Consider the following 25331-nt stretch of genomic DNA (forward strand, 5'->3'; position numbering starts at 1 on the left):
TTAGAAAGAAATGAATAGCTGCTCCGTGTTATGTTGCTGTCGTAACAGGCCAGGCATTGTAACAGCTTAGCTTTTTAAAGGGCAGGGATTGTATTACACTTCTTTTATCTAAGTAGGCCAGTACGTTGTGTCTTACAGTTATTAGCATGTCCCTCGATGTTTAATGGATATAATACATGAGTTCATCATTTTAAACTAATTTAAAATTAGTTCATATTTCATCATTCTGAGTGTATTTCTAGATATTTGGGGGAAGTGAAGATCTCTTTACAAGGAGAAATAAAAACTTTTCCTTTATCTAAGCAGTGGAAAAGGCTACAGATATGTGTATCAAAAGTCACTAAAGTTTAAATTAAGTTTTATTAATTTGTCAGAAAGGCAGGAAAGTTTTTATATCAAAATAATACCCTCAAGCATACAATATATTAGAATGCTATTTCTAAATTTACCTAATTGACTACTTTTAAATAGAATTTAGTCCTGGCAATTACTGATTCCTCTGATCTTGAGAAGCCAATTTTCCTATTTGTGAAAAGGTCTGAGAAAGACTTTCTGCCAGTCTAGAGAACTTCGGCTAAGGTCCCCGTCCGGTCACGGTTGGCCCTCCCAGCTCTGCTGGTGAAGGCCAGGAACTAAGGAGATTGCAAATGATTTTTCATTCTCAATAAGTTACCAGTTAGTCTTTTAAAATATTTGTAACCTTGAAATTCTGGGTAAAATTATACTTCTGGGAGAAAGGAAAGGACTTCAACAGTCTAACATTGGCTATATCCAGGATTTGAAATATGAAGGAAAATTTACTGAATAGCTGTGTGATTGTTATCTAGAAAGCAGAGGTATTTATTTCAAAGCAAACAGGAATTTAGAGAGCTAATTTGATTTCTAAAAGAAGTCCCGGCTCCTGCCTGGACTAGCAGAGGCCCTCCTGTCTCTGGAGCTGGTCACACTCAGCGTCACGCTGTGTGTTCTGTGCACATATCTTGTCTCTTACGCACGTGTGCACATGCGGAGGCAGGAGCTGAGCCTTGGCCAGAGTGCGATCTGTGAGCGCAGTTGATGGAAGAGGAACGTCTGCTGGCTGTGATCTGCGGCTCCGAGGGTGACAGGCGGTGTTTCTCTTAGTTATCTGTGCTGCAAATTTAAAGAGGCTGACCGTGAAGAAATTTCACAAATATGAAGAAGAGATTGATATCCACAGCGAGTTCTTCCGCCCGTATGAACTGAGCAGTTTCGATGACACCTTCTGCTTGGCTATGACAAGCTCAGTGCGGTATGTTGTGAGTGCTCTGATACTGTAAGCATTTGGGGACTGCAGTCCTCCTGGTCTATGGAGAAACGTCTTCCGTCACCAGACATCTGTTCGGTAAGCCTGCTGGCTGGCAGCCGGCCAGCCCCTCACTGTCTCCGTCAGGGGCGGCCCCGGTGTCAGACAGCAGAAGATAGTTTCCTCCCTTTGATGAGGTGAAATCTGCTCCCATTGGTCCTGGTTTGTCATTTGGAATAAACCCAGTTTTTTAAACTGAACACAGAAATTGAGAACTAATACAAATTCAGGGAAAAAGCATAGTCTTTATACTAGAAAGGCCACGATGTGAATCTTAGAGCAGCCACTGCCTACCTGTGTGACCTTACGAAAATTATGCAACTTACCTGAGTCTTAGAAACTTCATTTCATATAGATAGGGGTGTGTCTCTCTCACACACACGCGTGCACACACACACACACCCCAAGTGCCTGCTGTAGTGCCTGACCCGGGTGGGTGACTGTTAAATGGTGGCTATCGTTATATTACTATTTTCATCAGGCACAGGACAAGTCTAATGCCTCTTCTACATGACAGCCCCGAGATATTTGAGGAGCAATATTAACGCTTTTCAGAGTATCCTTCCTTTCTTTCATGAATCATATGACATTGTTTCTAGACTCTCTCCATCTGGTCTGTCACCTTTGAACATACTTCATTTTTCTGGGTCTATTTTACAGTTTGGTGGGGCCTTTTAGAAAAACGGTGGGACTAGAATAAGAAAATTGGGCAAAGCAAATCACTTCCCGTTTTATACCAAAGTTTACCTTTTTGTATTTTGCATTTTCTTCAGATGTGACACATGTATGCTTAAACTTAATGTGGTACATGTAGAAACATAATCTATGGTTTTGTTTCCTAGAAGTCACTCTGCATTTTGCTTCAGTGTTTCAGACGGAAAGTTTGAAATTTTTACTTGCTTCATCTTCAGTTAAACTTATTAGTGATTAGCAGTTTTAATGGTAAGGTTACTGTCATTTCCAGAATTTTCCAGCTCAGCAAAGGATGACACCACTGCATACAGGCACACCTCGTTTCATTGTGCTTTATAGACAGTGAGCTTTTTACAAATTGAAGGTTTGTGGCCACCCTGTCTGTGTTTAGCAATTCTGTCAGAGTAATTTTTCCAATGTCATTTGCTCACTTTGTGTCTCAGTGTCACATTTCGGTAATTCTTGCACTAGTTCAGACTTTCTCCTTATAATATTTGTCACGTGGTCTGTGATCAGTGATCGTCGATGCCACCATAGTAATTGTTTTGGGGTGCCAGTAACTGCCCATATCAGATGGTGACTGAGATTGGTGACGTGTGTTCCGACTGCTCCACCCACCAGCCGTCCCCTGACCCTCCCCAGCCCTCAGGCCTCCCTGACCCCTAAGGCACAGCAGTACTGACGTCAAGCCCCGTAATGACCCTCCAGTGCCTCTAAGTGTGTGAGTGGGAGGAAGAGTCGCACGTCTCTCACTTGAAATTAAAAAACCAGACCTGATCCAGCTCAGTGAGGAAGGCATGTCGAAAGCCGAGATACGCCACAAGCCAGGCCTCCTGCAGCAAACAGGGAGCCAGCCTGTGAAGGCAAAGGGAAAGTTAAGGCAATTTAAAGTCCTGCTCCAGTGAGCACACAGGTGACACAAGGAGAAGCAGCCTCACTGCTGAGTGGGGGAAGCTTCAGAGGCCTGGAGAGAAGCTCAGACCAGCCGCAGGATTCCCTCAAGCCAAAGCCTCGTCCAGAGCAAGGCCCCAACTCTCTTCAGTTCTGTGAGGGCTGAGAGAGGGGAGGAGGCTGCAGGAGCAAAGCAGGAAGCTGGCCGAGGTCGGTTCACAGTTTAAGGCAAGAAGGCGTCTCCACGACAGAGAAGTGCAGGCGAAGCAGCAGGTGCTGATGGAGAAGCTGCAGCGACTTACCCAGAAGGTCTAGCTGAGAAATTCATGACGGTGGTTGCACTCAACAACAGATCTTCAAGGTAGGTAATAACCCTATGTTGGAAGAAGATGCCATCTAGGGCTTTCACAGCTGGAGAGGAGAAGCCGTGGCTCTTGTTCGGGGCTAGTTGGTGACTTTAAGTTGAAGTCAGTGCTCACTGGCCATTCCAGAAATCCAAAGGCCCTTACGCTCAGTCTCCCCTGCCTGTGCTCTGTGAACGGAACAGCAAAGCCTGGATGGCAGCACAACTGTTCACAACGTGGTTTACTGGATATTTCAAGCCCAGATTGAGTACCTACCATCAGACCTACCATCAGCAAAAAAGATTCCTTTCAGAATATTACTGCCATTGACAATGCACCTGGTCACCCAGGAGCTCCGGTGGAGATGGTCAGTGAGGTGAATGTTGTTTTCATCCTGTAACACAGCATCCATTCTGTAGCTCATGGATCAAGGAGTAATTTTGAGTTTCAAGCCTCACTTATTAAAAAATGCATTTCATAAAAGGCTACAGCTGCCATAGATAGTGACTCCTCTGATGGATCTGGGTAAAGTAAATTGAGGACCTTCAGGGCAGGATCCCCCATTCTAGAAGCCATCAAGAACATTTGTGATTCACGGGGAGAGGTCAAAACACCAACGTGAACAGGAGTTTGGAAGAAGTTGATCCCAACCCTCAGGGCTGACTTTGGGGGGGTTCAAGACTTCAGGGGAGGACGTCACTGCAGATGTGGTGGAAGCAGCAAGAGAACTGGAATTAGAAGTAGGGCCTGAAGGTGTTACTGAATTGCTTCAGTGCCTGGCCAGTGGGTTTCAGCCCTGGGCAAGTTCACTATGGATTCAGTGAGACTCAGGAATGACGATGGAACGTTCTTGGGGTAAAAGGGATTATACTCGGCTTTGCCCCCCTGGCGGTGGGTCAAGCACTAGAATCCCGTCTGCACCCAGCACCTGCAGGTCCCTAATCCTCCTCCATCCCGGCCCCCGCAGCCGTCTCAGTCCCTGTCCTCGGCGCTGCCACCACTCCAGCCTCTGCCCTCCTGCAGCCCTGCCACCACGTCTCCCAGAGCACTGGGCGGAGCTCTTTATATAGAGTCAGTAACAGTGTATCACCCACACGTGTGCAGTGAGCCAGCCGACCAGGGCCAGGGGAGAGTCCTGGCCGTAGGACCCCCATTTTCCCCATATTCAGTCTCACGATCAAACCTGAATAGAGGAGGAGTTGCTTCCTATAGGTGAGCAAAGAAAGCGGTTTCTTGAGGTGGAATCTGCTCCCGAGGAAAGTGCCGTGAAGACCGTCGCGGGGACAGCAAAGGGTTTGGAGCCTGACATGAACTTAGTCGGCGAAGTAGCAGGAGGGGCTGAGGGGATGGGCTCGTTTGGAGAAGTTCTTCTGTGGGTAACAGTCTTTCAAACAGCGTCACATGCTCCAGAGACTGTTGGAGTGAGGAAGAGTCAGTCGATGTGGCAGACTTCAGTGTTGTCTTACTTCAGGGCACTGCCACAGCCGCCCTGACCTTCAGCGGCCACCCCTCATCTGTCGGCAGCCGCCAGCGTGCAGGAAGACCCTCCAGCAGCAGAAAGATCGCCACCCTCTGGGAGCTCAGGTGATAGTTAGAGGTTTTAGTGATAAAGCTTCTTTTCAAGTAACATATGTACATTGTTTTAGACATAATCTGTGGCACACTTAACCATCTACGGTGTAGTGAAAGCGTGACTTTTACGTGCACCAGGAAACCCAAAACCCATTTGACTGCTTCACTGTAGTCTTGGCTTTCCGTGGCCTGGATCTGGCCCTGAAGTGCTTCCGAGCCGTGCCTGTACGTGTAGATAGACAGTAGGCTTTCTTTATTTATTTCACTGCTTTCTACACGAACATGTCTGTGAATGACCGTGACAGCTGAGTGTTGATTTTGGAGTTATAAATAAATTTTAGTAAGAGGAGTTATGTTCTTTAAAGTTCCTGAACACTGAACTAAGCGAACCATTGCTCCTAGGGGAAATAGTTTTAGGGTCCTGCATGCCTCTGGCCACAACATTTTCATCAACCAGTCAACACATAACCTTATTTTGTATCTTACTGTTTAAAGATGTCTAATATTTAATTTACTTAATTAAATAGGAATGTTTAATGTGTATTGTCAGTTCATTAACATGGAGTTCACACAGCCAACAGCACTGTGACTCATGCCTGGTGAAGCTTCTCCAGTGCACGTATTTTCTCTGTAACACACAGCTTCCGTGTGCTTAGAAACACTAGACGGCTTCAGTACTGTGCTTAGGGACCATTTCAGGTACATCACCATCAAAAAGCACAAAAATGTGAAAACATGGCCTGAAGCAGACTGTGGAAAGGACACTTGTTTACTGTCTGAGAGTCACAAGGACAGCGTCATCTCGCTCTGCCTAGGCTGGGAAGATGAGTGCTGGCTCTCTCTTTGTCACTGTTCTGCACACGAGCATGTTTATGAGTGACTGTGAAACCCGAGTGTTGATTTGGGAGTTACAAAGAAATCTCAGTGAGTAAGCAAATTCTCAAATACAGAGTCCACATGTAATGAGGATTTATGATATATATTCAAAAAGAAAGAAAGAAGTTGAGCCACTTAAATTTTAAAAACCACATTTTCAAACTGTTCAATAGGCATTTTGAGTCAGGTGCATTATTGCTTTCTCCTTCAAAGAGTGTGGCACCGAGGCACACTCGGAGCAGGGTCCTTGCCGAGCCCCAGGTCTGACGGTGTGAACCACACCGCTTGCCTCGCGTCTGAAGAGTCGGGCTTGGCTGCCGCAGTGGCCAGGTGGGCCGTGAGTAGCGAGGCCATGACGTCAGCTTCTGCTGGGACGTGGTCAGCTGGGGGTTTCTGTTTGCAGTGATCCTACAGTGTTGACTTAACCCTGACCTCACGCTGGGGGTGTTGATACTTAACGCCCACCGCTCTGCTTTGGCTCTTATGTCAGCTCCCTTAGGTGACACAGCGTGATTGAAACACTGTCTGTAAGACTGAGTGGTGGAGTGTTTTACTATTGGTTTGTATGAGTTTAATTTTACCAGAAAACTAATCATGCTCTGTAACCGGAGGATATACATCCTAGTAGTAATTCAGGTATCAACTCTGTTCCAGTAAATGAAATCTTAAATTTACAACTATTGGGCCTCATAATCATAAAGAAAATTCACAGGGAAGACTGATAATACCGAAGTTACCTAGTGCTGTTACTTCACGGGGTTTACAGCCCTGATCACCTAAGCTCCCCGAACATTTGGCTCAGAATGTATGTATCTCCAAGGGCAGGAGGGTTTTTATAAGAATGTGAATTGAATGGAAGCCAAAACCTTCTGGATGGACAGTGATTCATGCGGAAATTTTTGTTCCCCTTTCTTCAGTGACTTTATGCCTAAGACCGTTGGCATTGATCCAAGTCCATTTACTGTGCGTAAACCAGATGAAACTGGAAAGTCAGTATTGGGGTAAGATTTAAATACAGAATGAAGTTTTAAAGATTCGTGTAAAATAGCAGTTGTAATATAAGTTCCACCAAAAACTAGTAACTTCAAGTCACATAGTTTGGGACACAGTCCATTTATTGCATTTATGCAGATGGTTTATTCATAGCACAGGGATCACTAAAGTGTTCAACACTGAAAGTAGAATTATGGGAATTTCAGCAATACAGTGCATTTCATTATTTTAAGTTAGGACTATCACAGGTGGCATAGACAGGTAGCAGATACTGTGTTCTGTCCTGTAAATAGCTGAGAATCCTGTCTCCCACAACATAAATACTTAGGTAAAAATTTATATTCCTTGTATTTATTTTTGTTGATATCCTGAGGAGACATTGAAACATATGTGCTCAGCTAAGGTAAATGAATAGTTTTTGTTTATTACTGTAGCATTGTTTTTGGGAAGACTTATTTCATTATATCCAGTAATATGAGGAAGAAGACAACCCGTGTCTACATCTTCATGCTTAGAGACTGGAGTGAAATGTGCTGCTCGTCTGAGCATAGAACCCCTGTCAGTGCCGCTGACCTGGAAAATCCCGGTGCTAAGATTTCTTCCAGACCCTCACCAGAAGCCCTGGGCAGACTAGATCCTGAGTCGTGGTTGTATTTGGGAGTGTGCGTAGGGTCCTAAATTGGATACCTGGGATTCATACAATGAAATTACTGTCTTCCAGGCACACCATTTCTGTGACTTAAATGTGTGGCCTTAAATAGCTGCATGTTAAGCCCTGGATCAGATGCTAAGGAATTTTTAAAAGGGATGTCTTCAGGAGTTTAAAGGAGCTACTGGGACAGACATGTCAATAACCATCCATTACCGTAAAACACAGAAATGTTGTTAACTTAAATTTTTGTAGAAAGTCAGAAACCAATTTATTTTCAGTAATATCCAACCCATGGTCAGACAGATTGCATTTCCTTTCCTATAGCGTTTCAGAATATTAGAGTATTTTAAGTCCCTTACAAAGAATTTTTAAAATGAGTAAACTATTAAATGTTTTTCATAAAATCCAAAAGTATTATTATAGAATATTTTCTGAATTAAAAGAACAATTCTTACTACTCTCAAATTTGGAACTAAAATAAAAGTAAACACTTTTGTAAGTGTAGGGTTTTTTCTGGGTTTTTTTCCATCTATTCTCTACTGTTAGAAGGAATGTCCTGCAAATACAGTTATTTACTAATAATACAGTAAATTTAAAAATTCAGTTTATGTCCATCAGTTACTCATTCCTTTGGTATAAATAATCAGCTGATACTGTGATTGATAAAAATCATTAGAGGGAAGGAAATATACGTGGATTTGGGTGTTGGCCTCTTCTTGATGCTTTTATTAGTTATAGATAATTTTACTAATATCTCAAACACTTCTGTTACTGTGACATGAACTTTGAAAATACTGATCTCAGTTACCAAAGGAAGGCATAGCGACCAAGTGGCGAGACTCGTCTTCCCTGGTTTACATGCTCATAACCGGTTTATTTTACGAATTTATAACAGGGTTTAAATACATATAAGGTCAGTATAGGTACATGATAAAATATAAAGGTTTCTCTGAGTTCACAACTTGAACTCAGAAACAGGTTTCTCACAGTCCATTTCTTACACTTCAGTGGGACTAAGGTCTTAGACAGCATGATACACACTGAGTGTTGAGGGTTCAGTTTAAAGATACTTCACGCCCATGCTCCCATTTCAAAGGAACAAAAGCAACAGAGAAGAGGCAGTTTTACAGCGGAAAACAGCAGCCAGCGCCCCGCCGCCGCCCAGCGAGGAGGCTGTGTCCAGCAGCTCGGAGGACGACTCGGGGACCGACCGCGAGGAGGAGGGCCCTGCGTCCCAGCGCTCCACGCCAGTGAAGATGGGCGACGCGGGAGACAGCGCCCGGGTGGCCGAGGTGCGGGAGGGCATGGGGGGCCCCCGCATGGGGCTCTGGGGAGGTGGCCCACGCCACCTGCAGCCGTGGCGGAGTGTGGGGACAGGCCGTCGCCCGCGCACACTGTCGCATGCCGTCCTCGTGTGTTCGAGGCCCTGCAGAGGTGAACGCGCTCAGCATAGACATAATTTTAAATGGTTTCATTTAGAAATGAGAGTGGTGACTTTGCTGCCACCTGTAATAGTGAATTTCCTTGCACTTTAGAATTTTTTAAAAACTCCTGTCCCTTTGTGGAAGGTCATCTACTGCAGCTCTGTTTATCCCTCTCTCGGCATGTAGTTGGAATGGGCGGTTTGGACCTTGGCCTGTCTGCGTAGCCCTGGTGGGAAATTCATCCTGTTTAATTTTACATTCCCAGTTTAGCAAAATAAAAGGGAAGTAAACAATAAAAGAACCAAATCTAGCTGTGGGGGAATTTGGTTTCCAGAAGTAGCCAGAAGTCATCAGATGTAGGTGTGACAAGTAAAATGTGATGATACAAGAACCAAACACATTATTCCAGGAGTTGGCAAACCCACAGAGTGGCAAGATCCCGCCTGCTGCCTGTTTCTGCAAATGAAGTTTGGTTGGAACCCAGCCCTGCCTGTGTGTTTACGTATTATCTGTGGCAGCTTTTGTGCTGTACCCACAGAGTGAAGGGCATGACCCCGAGAACCTAAAATATTTACTCCCTGGCCGTTTGCAGAAAAAAGTCTGCCAACTCTTGCACTACTAGTAAAAAAGGAATCTGTGTCCTGAAATAAACCTCTGTGTTTGATACTCTGAGGAGTGCTTTCTCCTTTGGTGTCGGTACGCCGGCATGGGTAGTAAGAAGTAACTAGTAATTCTTTTAACAGTTTTTTACCTTAAAATAACTATTTAGTGGAAATGAAATTAGATTTTTAAAAAATCATTAACTGAGATGCTTAATAAATACATTGAAGAACATTGTGATTGCTTTTGTGGAAAAATTCACAGGTTCATTTTCTTCATCTTTGGAAATAATTAATATGCTAGATGTCTAAAAATTCTTCCTGGTTCCTTTTTTTCTTAACACCAGAATGTGGTCCAGCCGATGAAAGAGGTATATGGAATTAACCTCTCAGACGGCCTCTCAGAAGAAGATCTCTCCATTTATTCAAGGTAAACTACTTTCATATAGAGATAAAGGAAAAATGCAAATGTATTATTACAATAGCATATCTAGTATACGTTTTACAAAGTGAGAATAGTCAATAATACAGAAGGAAATGAATTCCACTTGCAATACAGTCGTGGTGTTTAGGAGAACAAACTCCCCATGGGTTCATCCTCGGAGGGCCTGCTGCCCCTGGGGTGGACGTCTGTGAGGAGTCCGTGATGCCCCTGCCCACATGCAGGCTGCCCAGGGAGGTGTGCTTCTGCATTCCTGCATCAACAAACCCTCAGATCAGGTGCCTTCTTTCAAAGTGAACCCGGGCTCTTGGTGATCAAGGACCTTGCATTCTCCTTCCCTCTGGGGGCCAGTGGAGGGGTAGCTGAGGAGGAGAAAGGAGGCCATGAAATAAGGGTGTTGATCCAGAATGGGGCAGACCTGTTGTCAGGTGGTTCTCACTGGGAGACAACCAGCAAAAGGCACTTCCTGAGATCATACACATAATTTGTGTGTGTGTCTGTGTTCAATGTTATGTGACTCTCGGGAGCCTGCCAAGACCCCTGTAAATGCCCTTGAGCCTCACATGCACTGAGACGACTTCCTTGTCGCAGGCAGTGCCGCCCGTGGCACGCCCGCTGCCCTCGTGTCAGTTTGGCTGCGTGAACACTCAAGTATAAATGAGCCCTCAGCTTCTGTTATTTTTCAAGGGAAGTATTTCATTTTTAGAATCCGTCAAACTGGATATTGTCAGCTTTTTACTTCAAACTGGTGGAGTCTGCTGTGTACTATGTAAAACCCGGAAGTGTACAGCATTTCTCAACTGCAGGAGCACGGGTAGGACGGCCCACTGTCGTAGCAGAAGCCACCGGAGTCCTGCAGAGCTCAGCGCACCCTCCCCAGCCCTGGGCACAGACATGCACTCGCTTACCCGTCGGAGCTGCCCCAGCATCTGGAGCAGTTGAAATGGGCCTCGTGAGCAGTGTGGTCTGGAAGAATGAACTCTGAGCGAATTACCAGAGCGTGTGTGTGTGTTGCTCAAGGACTGAAATTAAAGCAAAAGGAAGGTGTCTGCGGATTCAGGCGTGACGTTCACCTCTAGCCTGTCCAGCTCAGACCGCTTCCGAGGCCCGCTTCTAGCTCCCCCTTCTCGGAGAGTGAGACGCAGCCTTGCTCAGCCACAGCATCCCCAGGAGATGGTCTAAGAAGGAAGTGAGGGCAGGCCTGCAGGGGAGGGAAGAATCCCAGTCCCGGAATAAAATTCTGTGTTTGAAATTCCGGAGAACAACACCTCCCCTCTGGCATGCATGACTCTTCATGGTGTTTGTCCTGTAGGCAGCTCTGCAGTACACTGAAGACATAGTATTACCCCCTGACGGGCTAGGAGCACAGGAAGGGCTGTTCGGTGGCGTATCTGGGAGGCCTTCTCCAGGCATCTTGGGCTGTGGTTGTAGGCAGTGCTGTGCTCTTTATTCTCGGTCCTCACCTGCCCCTGCTCCTGACGCATACCTGGGGGAAGAGGCGAAGAGAGTCCTGGCATCTCTTCCCCTGTGTGTGCAGAGCCCCGGCACACAACGGGCAGTAGGACCCCCCCCCCCCACCTGTCTGTCAGTGTCTGAGAGAGGGAGCTGGGCCCAGGGTGACCGAAATGTTCAAGGACAGTCCCCCCTCCTGCCCTCGCCAGGCCCGGGGGTCCCCGAGGGCCCCTCAGATCCAGAGGACAGAGCTTCAAGGGTGAGAACCCGTACCGTTCTTCCCTGAATAGGCAGGCGCCCTCTCCTGCTGCAGCCCTGCAGCCATAACCAGCTGCCTGCCCGCCTGCCCATTTTTCCTACAGGGCCCATCCGCCTTCAGACTGCTGAGGATTTCCAGTTTGCTTCTGACTGCAGAGCCCTGCTCTCTGTTCCTTCCTTTGCCTCTTTTCGGGTGTCTTTGCTTTGCTATCTTGACCAGCTCAAAAGTTTCCTACTTCCTCAAAGCCTCTGCCAAATCTTTTTCATTTTTAAATTCTGACAGTGATTGTACACATGATTTGGGAAGTTTAAAAGTCCATATGGAGATTAGATACTATGTGACATTCTTCCCCAAAAATGAATAAAAAATGTTGGTTTGCTAAAAGTAAATGCTGGATAAAAGTAAGGTGTCTGTGTTTTGCAGCATCACTGTGATGATGTAATGACTGGTAGTTTCTGCAGCACTTTTCTTGACCTTTAAAAAAGCTAGTAAAACATATTATAAAAGAATCCATAGTCACCACAAGAATATATTTTAAATATTAAAAGCAGAGGGAATCCACTCTTTAATTCTGCCCTGTAACCTCCCAGAAGACATCAGAACAGAACCACAAGCCTGTCCCTGGGGGAGAGGGATCTGCGTAGCACAGGCGCCCTGTAGGCAGGTGTGCCCTTGAGAAAGAGCTGGTGGCCCCCAGCCCATGACAGGTGTCCCCTTGCTGCCAAGCTGCCCTGGGGCGGTTCCTTTTGGCTTTTGGCTTCAAGCCTACCTTAGTTCTGTTCCAGTCCTTTCTGAGGGGGGTGGGGCTCAGTGGTGCTCAGCAGGTAGTTGAGGTTATAGCCACGGTTATGACTTAACATTTTAAATAGACTCCCTCCCCCTGTGCTTCTAACAGGCCTACCCCAAAAGCAGGCACCTTCCGGGTATTGTGCTGCGCAGGGGACTCCTGTGCACTTGTCTGAGATGAGCACACTGCGGCCGGTACAGCTCCAACCGTGTCGTGAGCTCTCCTGCACTTCCTGCACATTCCTTCCTTAGCTTGCTTTCTCTCCACTGTGATTTGTAGGTTCGTTCAGCTGGGCCACAGTCAGCATAAGCAGGACAGGAGCAGCCGGCAGCTCTGTTCCAGGTGCCCGGATGGAGTTATAAAATTGTAAGTATTTGATGAGGGCTTTAAAAAAGCCTTGTGTTCATGCCAGTCCCTTTTTTCTTTAAGATTTTGTAAGAATAATATTCAGTCTTGTCACCATTGTATAAGCACTAACGCATCCCCTCCTGGTACCTTATCCATGGAAAACTATCTGTGCCTGTGCCTGAAACGCACCCTTTGGAGGTGGGTTGGAGTCAGTGTAAGTGTCCCCGTAAACGCCACCCTCCACTGGGTAGAGGTGGGCTGGCAGGAGCTCCGGCCCCGGGGACGGGCCCTCTAGCTCAGCACGGGACCACTGAGGGCAGTGAGGGGCTCGCCCCTTCCAGCTGCATGGCCCCACCAGTCCCAATAACGTGCTGTAGGTTAAACAAGTGTTTAGTAAATCCTTAAACACAATTAGGCTCATATCCTGAATCACAGCTCTACTACTTGCTTTTTTGTTTATTTTTTACCTTGAGTAAGTAACCTAAGTCTTGTGTGGCTCAGTTTTCTCATCTGCAGAACGGGGTAATAATAGTGCCCACTTCATGGGAGGGTGGTAGGCGTCAATGAAATAATGCACGCGAAGTGCTTAGCTCATGCCTGGGACAAGTCCTCAGTAAGCTGTGGCCATCACCCTATCACCGGCTTTCTGTTCACTGTTACTCTGCTTGTTGGGACCAAACACCCAGAGGCTCTGCCCCAGAGAGGCTCCGTCACGCTGCACCCACTGAGCTCCCTCCGGAAAACGGGTCTCTGGGGAGACTGAATGAGGGCAGTGCGTCCGGGGCAGCTCACCCCGGTGCCTGGCATATGGTTGATGTTTAGTAAATGTCTCTTCGCTTTCCTTAGACCGACTGTGTCAGCCTGTTCAGCAAAGGATTGGGTTGACTTGAGTCCTCAGTTCTCTGTGTGCTGCACCTGCACGTCCCCGACTGATAGATAAGAGGCTACTGCCGAAATCCAGGCAAAGGCGGGTACAGAGAAGGGCGGCCAAGGGGAGCCTGGGAAGGGGATGGATCTGGGGACTATTAGGTGAGCCGGACAGGATGAGGGAGAGGAAGAGAGCCCTTCAGAGGGGGCTTTCTGATTTGTCTAACAGGTTGGCTGATTAATGGATTCATTTACTCATTTCGCTGATAGGTGTTGAGTGTGCCTGTGTCGGGACCTTTCAGAGCTGCCTGTACTGAGCTGAGGAGCACTACAGGGGGGTCTGCTTTGCTTTAAAGTAGCACCCAAGGGGCCTTGTTTGGGAGGCAGTTGGGTCAGCTGAGCTGGGACTCAGAAGGGAGCCCCTGGGGGTGTGAATGCACATGGGTGGTGACTAAGGCCACCGGCTACGATTGAGACCACCTAGGAGAAGAAAATAGAGTGAGAAAAGGTCGATAGCTGAGTGTGCAGGGAATCTGAGTCCACTGGCCCAGACAGATGGACACATACAGGGGAGACGGACAGCACCTCCAATTAGGGGGAGGGAAGCCAAGCCAACACTTCACCACAGCCTCCAGGACACTCACCCCATCATTCTCTCCCCATCACCATTGTTTTCTATTTTTCCTTTTTAAAAAAGCCACATAAACTCCTATTAATTTAGAGATACTTTTTCTGTCTTACATCTAATTAGCATATGGAAGTATGGGCTCCCATATGAATTGAAATAGATGCAGCCAAAGAAGGAAAGTATTTAAATGTGTTAGTAGACTCTATTGACCAAATTGTATTATGCAAATTGATCATCCATTAAAATAGTATGGGACAACTTAGGAGAAGATGATGAAATGAATATAGCATACAAAATAAAAGAAGAACATTTTCCCCTTTTCCTCAAAATTGTGTTACTTTGATCCATAATGATCTTGCAGTTACTACTTTTAAATTCTTTTCTTAGAGTAGTGTTTGCTTTTCTGAGTCCTAGCACGTGAGAACCAGGTGGACCTAGAGTTTTTTGACAGCCTTTTCCACTTTCTGAGTAAAGAATCTAACATGAGTGTGTTTTTGCAGAGCGTCTGCAGGTTAAGCTCAGCGTTGTGCTGTCGTGGCACTTCCCCCAAGTGTTGTGGGTGTTGGGGAGAAGGGGTCTGTGTGTGTGTGTGTGTGTGTGTGTGTGTGTGTGCCTTTAAATTCAAGCTCTGCAACTAGGCACCTAATGGTCAGTCGGGAGCATCACAGAGGCCACAGTGGGTCCTTGTCATTCTGTCCCACAGGGTGGCACACAATTGCACTTGGTCCCGTTACTAATGATCTTTAGTTCAATTCCTTGATGAAAGTGGTATTATCTGGGCTTTTCCTGTGAAATTGCTTTTTTTTCTTTTAACTATGGGAGATACTTTGAAACTATGTAAATATCTCTCTCTTCATCAAACTTTAACTTTTTTCATTTATTTTTCTTCGTATGAGGTCTTGGTTTCCTATTTTATTCATTGGAATACAATCTGTTGCTGTCATTATTTCTTTTGATGCTCGAATTGTCCCACATTTCATCCGAGTCTCTTCAGCCTATGTTGTCTGGACACGGCCTCATCATTCTTTGAACACTTCCTTGATTTCTGGCACAAGATGTTCTAATCTCATCATGTTCCTTGCCTGCCCAAGCCCTGAAATCAGTCATTTCTCCAAGGATCCCTGCCTCTCTTCAGTGCAAAGTGGTGTCAAAGCTGTGGTGTAAGGTCTGGGCAGTAGGCGTGTCCCCACAGGCTGTCGCTGCTCCCAGGCCCACGTAAAAGACATGCACACATTTACACAATATAGGTAAACATACATAGGCACATGTATATAAATACATTCACATACATAGGTTTATGCAAGTATATGCGTATAAATTACATACAGATACATGTGTATGTATCAGTTCATGCTGACACCTCTAACTGGGGCGCTCAGAGTCCATTCCCCCCTCTCCCCTTCCGTGTTGGTGACCCCCTCCTTCAACAGTGAGGGACTTGGCCCCCTGTTACCCATCTTACCTTCATTTATGCAATTAACCCCCCCTCCCCCGTTCATAAGCACCTCTCATCACCACTGCAGCATGGACGCCCTGCATTCAGGCTCTGACACCCATTGCAGGCACCCACCCTCATGAAAGCCCCCTGGCCCCCGGCCCCTCTCCACATGGGTACCCGCACCTGCCTGTCCCTGCTCAGACTCTTGACGCACCGCCTGCGCCGCCCTTCACGTGCGCAGGCCTCAGCCCCCTCCCTGGGCCTATAGGGATGCCTCTGGGTCCCCCCTCGCGCTGCCCCCGCCAGGTGTGGGTGCCTTCCCCACTGACTTGGGCTCAGCCACCCCCCGGGCAGCCACAGGCTGCCTCTCCCTGCTCCGCCCCATCTAATGGCTCCAGGGCCCCCTGCTCAGGGGAGCGGGGGAAAGAGTAGGCCTCGCGGTTCTATAAAGGATGTCAGCACAGAAGGGCATCTGCTCCTCCACAGCTGAACTGCTCATTTCTCCTGGAGGGATGGATTCCAAATTCTGGTTATACCAGAACACCTTGGGAAGCATATCGAGCTGTAAGTCCCCAAGCAAACAGAGAACAGCATTAAAAATGGGGAGCAAGCAGAGTGTCCCCAGAAATGGTTAAATAGGTAACAGGAAGCATTCTGTTTTCAGTTCAGACTTCTGGTTACTCTTTCAATTACCTGTACATATAGTTTTATTTATATTAATACTAACATAGGCCATGTTTTATGGTTTTTTATATTAAAAACATAATAAGCATTGTAACTTTTTTTAAAGGGATACAAAATACAGAATTCAGGACCTTATTGCTAGAGGTTCCTATTCAGTACAGAGGGCCAGGGCCTGGGAATCTGGGCATTACAAAATCTTCCATTTGGAGGCAGTGACCAGCCAGGTTCCACAGGAGTTGCCTCGGCAGCGGGTCAGATGGCCACTGGGCTGCGCACCCAGTTGTCCTTCCCAGTGAGCCTGGACAGTGATGAAGCCCACAGCCTCCCTGAAGACCCGGGCCAGTGGGTACTGGAGTTCACGTCCTTGTAAGCATGTAAACACAAAGGAAAGATCAGGAGTGAAGCATGCTTTGCAGAGACATACTAGATCAAAGCAATGTGGGCCTAGAAAGACATAAAATTACCCAGAATTTCTGGGGAAGAAATTACAAGGAAGAGGTCCTGAATGAGTCTGTCAAACGGGACTTTCTGTGGTGATGGGGATGTTCTGTCTCTGTTACCCCCTACAGCGCCACTCACCACACGTGGCTGGCAGGCACATGGAATATGGCCGGTGCTGCTAACTTACTTTAACTTTTATTTGATTTTAATGTACCTTTAAATAGCCACATGTGGCTAATGGCTGCCGCATAGGACGAGTGTAGCTTGGGAGGCACATCTTGGACTTAGTTTTATACTTACACACAGACTGTGGGTAATAGGCACATTATCTCGACTTGTTAACAGGAAGAAGCAAGCATATTCTCACTGCACGATCTTGGTAGCATAGATTCATGACTAGGCTTCAGTGTATGAGTTCCTTGTTGGAAAGATACAAGCAGCCTAATAAAGGGACTCAGAAGCAGCAATGGACCACCACAAAACCCGTCAGGACGGCCTCCATGAACTGGGGCACAGGCCCTGAGCAGCATTAAGGGCTAGAAGGAAGCCTTATGCAACATTACAGGCCAGCAAATCATTTCATGGTGGTGTGTGTCATGGGCCCTCTGCCAGCAGGGTGATAAGGGCTTCTCCTAATAGAAATTATAAATCCTACAGGAAGGCAAGAATAATGATCCAGGGTGAGTGCCCCTGAGGCATCGGTCGAGGTGCACCGCGCTGAGGCCAGGGCATCCAATCAGTTCTGACCTGCTCCCCCCCCCCGGTCTCCCCAGGAAGTACAGGCAGCAACCTGAGGAGCACCCTGACGGGACCGTCCTCTGCAGACAGAGGGTCGGTCACGGCTTCCATAGGGTCCTGTCTGGCTGTGATATTCTTTGGATTTTGCAACTCAGTCATAACCAGCGAAGGAGCATTTGGTGCTGTGAAAACAGCCGCCCTGGGAGGAGAGGTGGGCTTGTGACAGCACCAGAAGGGCTCACTGGGAAAGGAAATAAATATATTCTGTGGTTGGAACCATCACTAAAGTCTCTTCGAAATGCCAGCTGGGGTTGGTGGATACCCAGACGCGAGTCATAGAAAAAGAAGATTTTAACATCTGGAAAGATCTCACATATATACAGGGATTGAAATCATACAAATATTGTCTAGTTTTTCACAAATAATCAGGACATTACTAAAATCAGAGACATTTCAGTCTGACTAATTAAATATTTTATTTGAAACCAGCGTATGTTTACTAGGCATTCATTACGTGTTAGAGAAAAAGCCTCGATAGGAACTGGACTTTAGAAGGGGCTCAAACATGAGTTCTGCATCCAAGTGTGAGGTGTGTTTGTTATCAGACACGGTCGTGTTATAACTGAGCAAGTGATAGCACTTCAAGAAAGAGCACAAAAAGGCCTCAGTAAGGATGTTCTCTAGAAACATGAGGTGCATCTGACGCGTCTCTGCCCCGCGGTTCCCCTTCCGCGGGTGGAACTGCAGTCTGGGCTGCCGTCGCGTCCTCGGTGTTGGAGCACACCGAGCAGTAGGGGTCAAGCAGCCCATAAATGAACGAGCAAATACGTTTTTCTAAATAAGACCATAACGTTCCTTGAGGGGAACCACAGTGCTCTTCTCGAAGGTACAACGAGGCTTTATAGGTGAAAAGAAGTGAGCTGAGGATTTGTAACATTCACAGAAACACAGCATTTGGCTCGGGGGCAGTAGGTCTCAGGCCTTTGGGGTCGCGAGGAGTTGCTGGCGAGTAAGGGCGTCACCTCTTCCCGGCCAGGAGAGAAACCCGGGGCCCTGCCCTCTGCTGAGCTCTCCGCTGGGCGAGTTACAGCAGCCTCGGGGTCCCCACGCCATTCAGCGTTGAATGCTGGGCCTTTCACCCAGAAACAGGTGCCAGCTAAGCTGTGGCATGAGTGTCCCCGCAGAAATGAAGAGCCCTGAGGCAGCCCCATCCTCCCAGGGCCTCGGAGACGTGCTGGCCAGCAGCCCCCGTGAGGGTCTTGGAGGTTTTTACATCTCTTTCCCACCTTGGAAGTATGAACTGTGGGGAAATCAAGCATCTCCTCATTAGGGCATGAGCGCTGGATCTAGTGATGCTGCTCGTAGCTTTGCGGTTAAGTGTTGGATCACGCCTTCCCGGTGTGGGGCTCGTGGCATGTGTCACTTGAAGGACAGCTCTTGCTTGAAGACGTTCAGTGCCGCTGGTTGACCACAAATAGGATTTCACTTAGCATTTCAGGTGCATTTTGGTCTCTTTAGACCACAGGTTCTCCGTAGGAGCTTTTCGAATTACCCCAGGAAAAGGGAGCTGCCTGTTGCAGACCAAATCCCTCACCAAAAGCCTAAGGCCAGATATGTTTCGGAATCTGGAGTTCTGGGGCTGTCAGCATGACAAGACGGCACTACACCTTACGAAGACGTCCCCTGTGATCTGCGGCCTCGTCTGACACATAAGGACGTCGACACTCAAGAGAAGCAGAGTGCGAACTGCCAGTTCAGGCGAAGCTGTGCCGGCAGACGAGCTCCAACTGGCCAAGGGCCGCTTGGTCATCAGCGTGCGCGGGGTCTCAGAGTCACGCACTGGCGACCTCACAGCAGTTCCCGTTCACTAGACTTCAGCGTGCAGGGCACTGTGCTGAGTGAGCACTTTACACACACGAGCTCATTTACTCCTCATCAGCGTGTAAGGGAGGGATTATTAGTGTCCCCCTACCCAGTGTACTAGATTCCTAATACATCTTCCTGAAAAACACCAGTAACGTAGAACCAAGAAGCGAATTCAGTGAAGTTGCAAAGTCAGTGTGCAAACAGTGCTGAGTGCCCGCCATGTGCCACGAGCCCCCACCTAAAGTTGCTCCGGTCCGGGGGGCAGGCATCTGGGTACAGACAGGAGAGTGCCCAGGGACAGAGGAGGGGTGCCCACCCAGCCTGTCCTTCAGGGAAGGCTGCCTGGGCCGAAGCTGGACCATCTGTCCTCCAGGCAAGGGAGGAAGCCGGCAGAGGAGGACCGCTTGTTACTACTCAGCCTGTGCGCCCAAGGGCAGCAGCTCTCGGTGCCAGCAGACCCCAGCTCCCTGCTGGCCCTTTGCTTTCTTTACTGTGGCCCTGTCTTCTTTCTTATAGAACACCCATTTCGGCTTTCTCGCAAGACAACATCTATGAAGTTCAACCTCCAAGAGTTGACAGAAAATCTACAGAGATCTTCCAAGCCCACATCCAGGCCAGTCGCGGTGTCATGCAGCCCCTCGGGAAAGAAGACACCTCCATGTACCGAGAATACATCAGAAACCGCTACCTGTGAACAGGTGCAGGGGCCGTGGCGGCCCCCAGCGGGGCTGACATCGCCAGTTTGCTCATGTTGTGATCTGTTTGCCTCTTCCTAAAAAGGTAATTTCCCAGCGGGTCTTGACATCGGAAGGTTTTTTTCTCTTTTTGTAACCGGTGAATTACAAATTATAGTAATAAAGAAATGACTGAGTATTTTGCTGTCATTGCTTTATTTTACAAATACTTTGTTTTAGAAATGTGGCCAATATAGTACACCATCATACTTAAGAAGTCACCCGAACAGGTATTCATTGAGCACCTGCTCTGTGCCAGGCACAATGGCAGGTCTGGGAGAGTAACAGTAAACGAACAAGCCAAAAAACTCCACTTGTACAAAGTGAAGTCAGGGTGTTTTTCTTTGTAGTTAACATTAAAAAAAATTTATTCTAATGGTTTTATGTTAACTTGGTGTTTTGAAAAAAAAAAACTGGGTTACTTTGAAAGCCCTTGTTCTTAGAAAATAAACACTGAAACACTTACAGGTGAAGGGACCAGATGTCAACCCACTGCTTCCAGTGATTCTGGAAAAAGAGCAAATAGAGCAAAATAGTCATAATTGCTAAATCTGAATAGGAGTAAATAGTTTTATGGACTATTCTTACAGTTTTCTTATAAAATGAAATTACAATAAAACAAAATGTTAAAAATCGGTTATGCTGCATACCTTCCGTGGGGTGTGACTGTGTTACGTGACTTCGCATTTGGGGCCCAGCCAGGGCTGACCCGTTACATGCACACATGGCTTGTTACATATAGTCAAACATAACACGGACAACATTCTGCATTTCCATACAGTTTAACACACATGATTTGATTTCATTATGTCTGGGGTTTTTTTTTGTTTTTTTTTTTACAAATTGTCTCAGTTCTTCCTCCTCGTCAATAAAATAGGGAAGAAAATAAAGCTGTCCAGGGAGAGAAGGAAACTGACCTGCCTAAATACCCCTGAAGGTGTCTTCAGCCTGGAGATGCCGGGCTTCTCTGGAAGGCTCCACACCGCAGGTCAAAGTTAAGCCCCTGATTGACAGGCATTTTTGATTGATGCCATCACGAAGCCAGGATTGGGGAGTGACAGGGTATCAGGCGAGAGAGTGTGCACTGTGTAAGTGTCTGCCGTGGCAGCCGTGGTACCTACCTGTGTGGTATCATGTCTGAGTCCTCCAGGGCCAGGGGAATCCCAGGTTGCTGGGGAGAGGGGGGCTGTGGGGCTGCGCGGCCAACACGGTCCTCATTTGTAAAATGGCCTCTCGGAGGTCCACCTCCTTGCGGCGGGAGTGGAGTCTCTGAAGGCCTCGCATCTAGGCCTTCTCTGGTCACCTCGCCTCGCTGTGGAGAAGGGCTGCCGCCCCTGCTCCGCGGGCGGCTGTGAAGTCTGCAGGCTGTGCGCGGCCCCGGTCCCGGTGCGGAAACTCGGTGAGTGGATGGTTCCTGTCGCTGCGGCGGTGCCGGTTGAGGGGGGCGCGGGGCGGCCATGGTGTTCTCTGCTCCGGCAGCTGCTTCAATATGATCAATGTGACTTTAACGTAACAGCATGACTTTGGCATAACGGCTGGTATCTGAACTATTAATTTTGCCATTAGTTCAGATTATTTCAACTTTAGCTGTACAAGGAAAGCCTTATAAGTTGATCACAAAGTAGGCACAGCGTTGAATCTCTGGAAAGAGGTGAATGGCTTTAAGGAGCATGTAAACAAAGTGAAGGGACATATGAAAACCTCAAAAGCTAATATGTGATGGAAAGTTTAATGTGATCAAAAGCTATAGTTTTCAGGCCCACAGGGAAAAACATGAAGGAGCTGTGGGCTCTGGGCATCACTCGTCATCACCGACCTCAGTTTTATCTAGTATGGAGCATTGTTGACGGCCGTGAGGCACGGTGTCCCACGCAGTTAGGTTCGTCAGTGTTAGCTTAGCGAGACCGCTGACCCCGGGTCACCAGCACCACGTACGGAGCTGTCCTGGGCGTCTTCTCAGAACAAGGCCCCGCTCCTACCTGCTCTCACCAGGCCCCAGTCACCACAGGAGGTGCCGCCCTCTGCGGCTTGGCCCGGTAGATTTAATCCTTTAAATCAAGCAACGTGAGTGGCCCTTGCAACACTGCAGATCTTACACGGCAGATCGTTGAAATATCAGCAAATAGTGACAACATTCTATGAAATAAAATTCTGTTGACCACGTGTTCACACCTAAGAGTGAAATGAAAATGTCCGCGTTAAAGTGCTGGGTGAACCTCCCGTGACTGTGTGAGTGGTGGGGACGTGCCCCCTGAAAGCCACTGCGTGTGGATCTAGGCAGCGCAGCAGGGGGCCGTGCCCCGTGTGGGACCTGGGCCTGCTGGGTGTCGGCTGCACTTCCCAGTTCACACGCTGCTGCCGTGCCGGGGAGGCGGGAGGCGTCTACTGCACCAGCGGTCGGGCATAAAAACCCTTCATCAGGAGGCAGAACCGCCGTGAATGGGACCTGTCCGCAGAACAGTCCAACTTTTATTTTAGCTTTTGTGATCCAAATTGCAGTTACTTGATGTGAAATCCATTTCTCCATAGAAAAGTGACTCCTCTCGTTCAAATGAACTTGTTCTTCACTTACATGTGAATGAATCATTTGCCCCTTGAAAAGGAGATTCCAACTCCACTCAGAGTTTCGCAGGGGGAGAGTCCAAAAATCATCCTGTATCTTATTACAGGTTTTGCATTAAAGCTTTTTCCCCAGTGCGGTGGGTTTTCCCCTTCCTGGAATTCACCAGCTGCTGGGTCAGATGTGTCCCTCCTTTCGGCAAACAGGGCGCCTCCCGGGCGACCTCCTCATGCTGCGGGGTCGCCTGGCCACAGCGGGATTTCTCGGCGTGGCCAGAGACGGCGATGCCAGCCCGGTTTCCCTGACATGCTCCTCTTGAAAATCATGTTTTGCTCTATTAAAATCACTTTAGACACATCCTCTTTTTCTGGTTTCCCTCCCAGCATTTTTTATTTGTTCTGTGGGTCAAGTACCACTTCTCAGAATCTCTTCTGAGACAAACGATAGAGCCAGCTGATGATTGTTCTGTTTAAATGAATCTTTTATTTTTTTATTTTATTATTTATTTATTAAAGTATTATTGATATATACTCTTATGAAGGTTTCACATGAAAAACAATGTGGTTATCACATTCACCCATATTATTGAGTCCCCCCCATACCCCAATGCAGTCACTGTCCATCAGTGTAGTAAGATGCCACAGACTCACTATGTCCCTTCTCTGAGCTACAGTGTCTTCGCTGTGACCCCACACACCATGTGCACCAATCATGATACCCCACAATCCCCTTCTCCCTCCCTCCTCACCTGCCCTCCTACCCCTTCCCTTTGGTCACCACTGGTCTCTTCTTGGAGTCTGTGAGTCTGCTGCTGTTTTGTTACTTCAATTTTGCTTAATTGTTATACTCCACAAATGAAGGACATCATTTGGCATTTGTCTTTCTCCGCCTGGCTTATTTCACTGAGCATAATGTCCTCCAGCTCCATCCATGTTGTTGCAAATGGTAGGATTTGTTTCTTTCTTATGGCTGAATAGTATTCCATTGTGTATATGTACCACCTTTCTTTATCCATTCATCTACTGATGGACACTTAGGTTGCTTCCATATCTTGGCTATTGTAAATAGTGCTGCAATAAACATAGGGGTGCATATGTGTTTTTGCAACTGGGATCCTACATTCTTTGGGTAAATTCCTGGGTCAAATGGTATTTCTATTTTTAGTTTTTTGAGGAACCTCCATACTGCTTTCCACAATGGTTGAACTAGCTTACATTCCCACCATCAGTGTAGGAGGGTTCCTCTTTCTCTGCATCCTCGCTAGCATTTGTTGTTCTTGGTCTTTTTGATGCTGGCCGTCCTAACTGGTGTGAGGCGATAACTCACTGTGGTTTTAATTTGCATTTCCCTGATGATTAGTGATGTGGAGCATCTTTTCATGTGCCTGTTGGCCGTCTGAATTTCTTAAATGAATCTTTTATTGAAGGAAGAATGATCTATTCTGCTTCCTTATTGAGACTTAATTATAATGTTCACTGCCTCTGGAAGAGGTGATGGCTAATTTTGGAAATTGCACATGTTCTGACATGCACTTAGTCTAGGTCAGGCCGCTCTATCCACACATGACCAGCTTTCTTCAACAGACTCTTGAGTCCCCTTTTTATTGTCAGAAGCTGGAGGGCCATTTACTAATAAAGGACAGTAAGCTACCATTTAACTCCTGCTACCCACACATGAAATATTTCTATGGGTTCATTTATTCAGCACATTATCTGAGTGGACTCTAATGCAACTGCCATCCAGTAGGTAAATAAAAACTGTAATCTGGATTGATCCTTGGCAATTGATGAAGACTTTTATCATAAGGAAAAACACAAAACTAAACCACTTGCTTTCATTTATAGAGAAAGAGAAGGACTGGAAATAGGGTTTGTTTAAACAAGGCAACAGCCAAGATGCCAATCAAAAGCCAGGGAAACTCGCCGTGTGTGATGGGAAGAGGATCTCAAATGCTGTCGCTTGGGGATTCTTGCAGAAACAAGGGAAGTGCCTCCACCTGCATTTTCTTTGCTGCTAAAAGGCACATCATTCCAGCACTCCCCCAACACCACCATCTTTCCTTTTAAAACAGAAATCATTATTTAAATATGAAGTTCTTGCCTCATCCCTCTCCCTGCCTCATAGTCAGAAGTCAGGGAATCGCACGTTTAATTTCCCTGTAGGCAAATTTTACGTTAGGTTTTCAAAGAGCAAGAAAAATAAATAGCAAAGACAAACCAGCAAGCAATTCTCTTTGTCCTTCAAAGTATTTTTTAAGTTTATCCAAAGGAGTGGCAAATGTGTGTCCACACAAAAACCTGTACACAGATTTTCATAATGCCAGAGCTTGGAGGCAGCCAGGATGTCCTTCAGGAGGTGATGCATGAATGAAGGGACATCTGTTCAGCGGCATTTTCGGGGAGGAAAAGGAACCAGCCATCAGGCCACAGAAGGATATGCAGGAGACTTGAAGGCATTTGGAAGAAACCCATTCAAAAAGGCTGCATTCTGTACGATTCCATATACATGGCGTCTGGAAAAGGCAAACCTGTGGCAGCAGTGAAAGGACCAGCGGTTGCCACGGGTTTGGAGGGAAGAGACGGAGCAAAGAAGATTCAGGGCGGCAACTGCTCTGCATGGCGCCGTGAGGGTGGGTACAGGCCGGTACACATGGATGCAAACCTGTAGATGGCACAACACCAAGAATGGGCTGCATGGGAACCACGGGCTTTGGGGGACG

The 25331-nt window shown here is 47.1% G+C and overlaps 1 protein-coding gene across 2 annotated transcripts in view; it reads left to right on the top strand.

Annotated features, from left to right (window-relative positions):
• FIG4 (FIG4 phosphoinositide 5-phosphatase) overlaps positions 1–20189 on the top strand; it is a 71747-nt gene extending 51558 nt beyond the window's left edge. The window contains exons 18-23 of one of the 2 annotated variants that reach the window (XM_036902947.2): positions 1123–1270; positions 6618–6701; positions 8442–8637; positions 9716–9798; positions 12588–12674; positions 19835–20189. In XM_036902947.2, the coding sequence (XP_036758842.2) occupies positions 1123–1270; positions 6618–6701; positions 8442–8637; positions 9716–9798; positions 12588–12674; positions 19835–20012 (776 nt within the window). In that variant the 3' untranslated portion in view covers positions 20013–20189. Of the gene's footprint in view, positions 1–1122; positions 1271–6617; positions 6702–8441; positions 8638–9715; positions 9799–12587; positions 12675–19834 lie in introns of those variants that run through there. The other variant, XR_005028263.2, reaches the window with a different exon arrangement.
• Positions 20190–25331: the final 5142 nt, after the last annotated feature.

Source organism: Manis pentadactyla, chromosome 12, assembly GCF_030020395.1.
Source record: "Manis pentadactyla isolate mManPen7 chromosome 12, mManPen7.hap1, whole genome shotgun sequence".
Classification (NCBI taxonomy): domain Eukaryota; kingdom Metazoa; phylum Chordata; class Mammalia; order Pholidota; family Manidae; genus Manis; species Manis pentadactyla.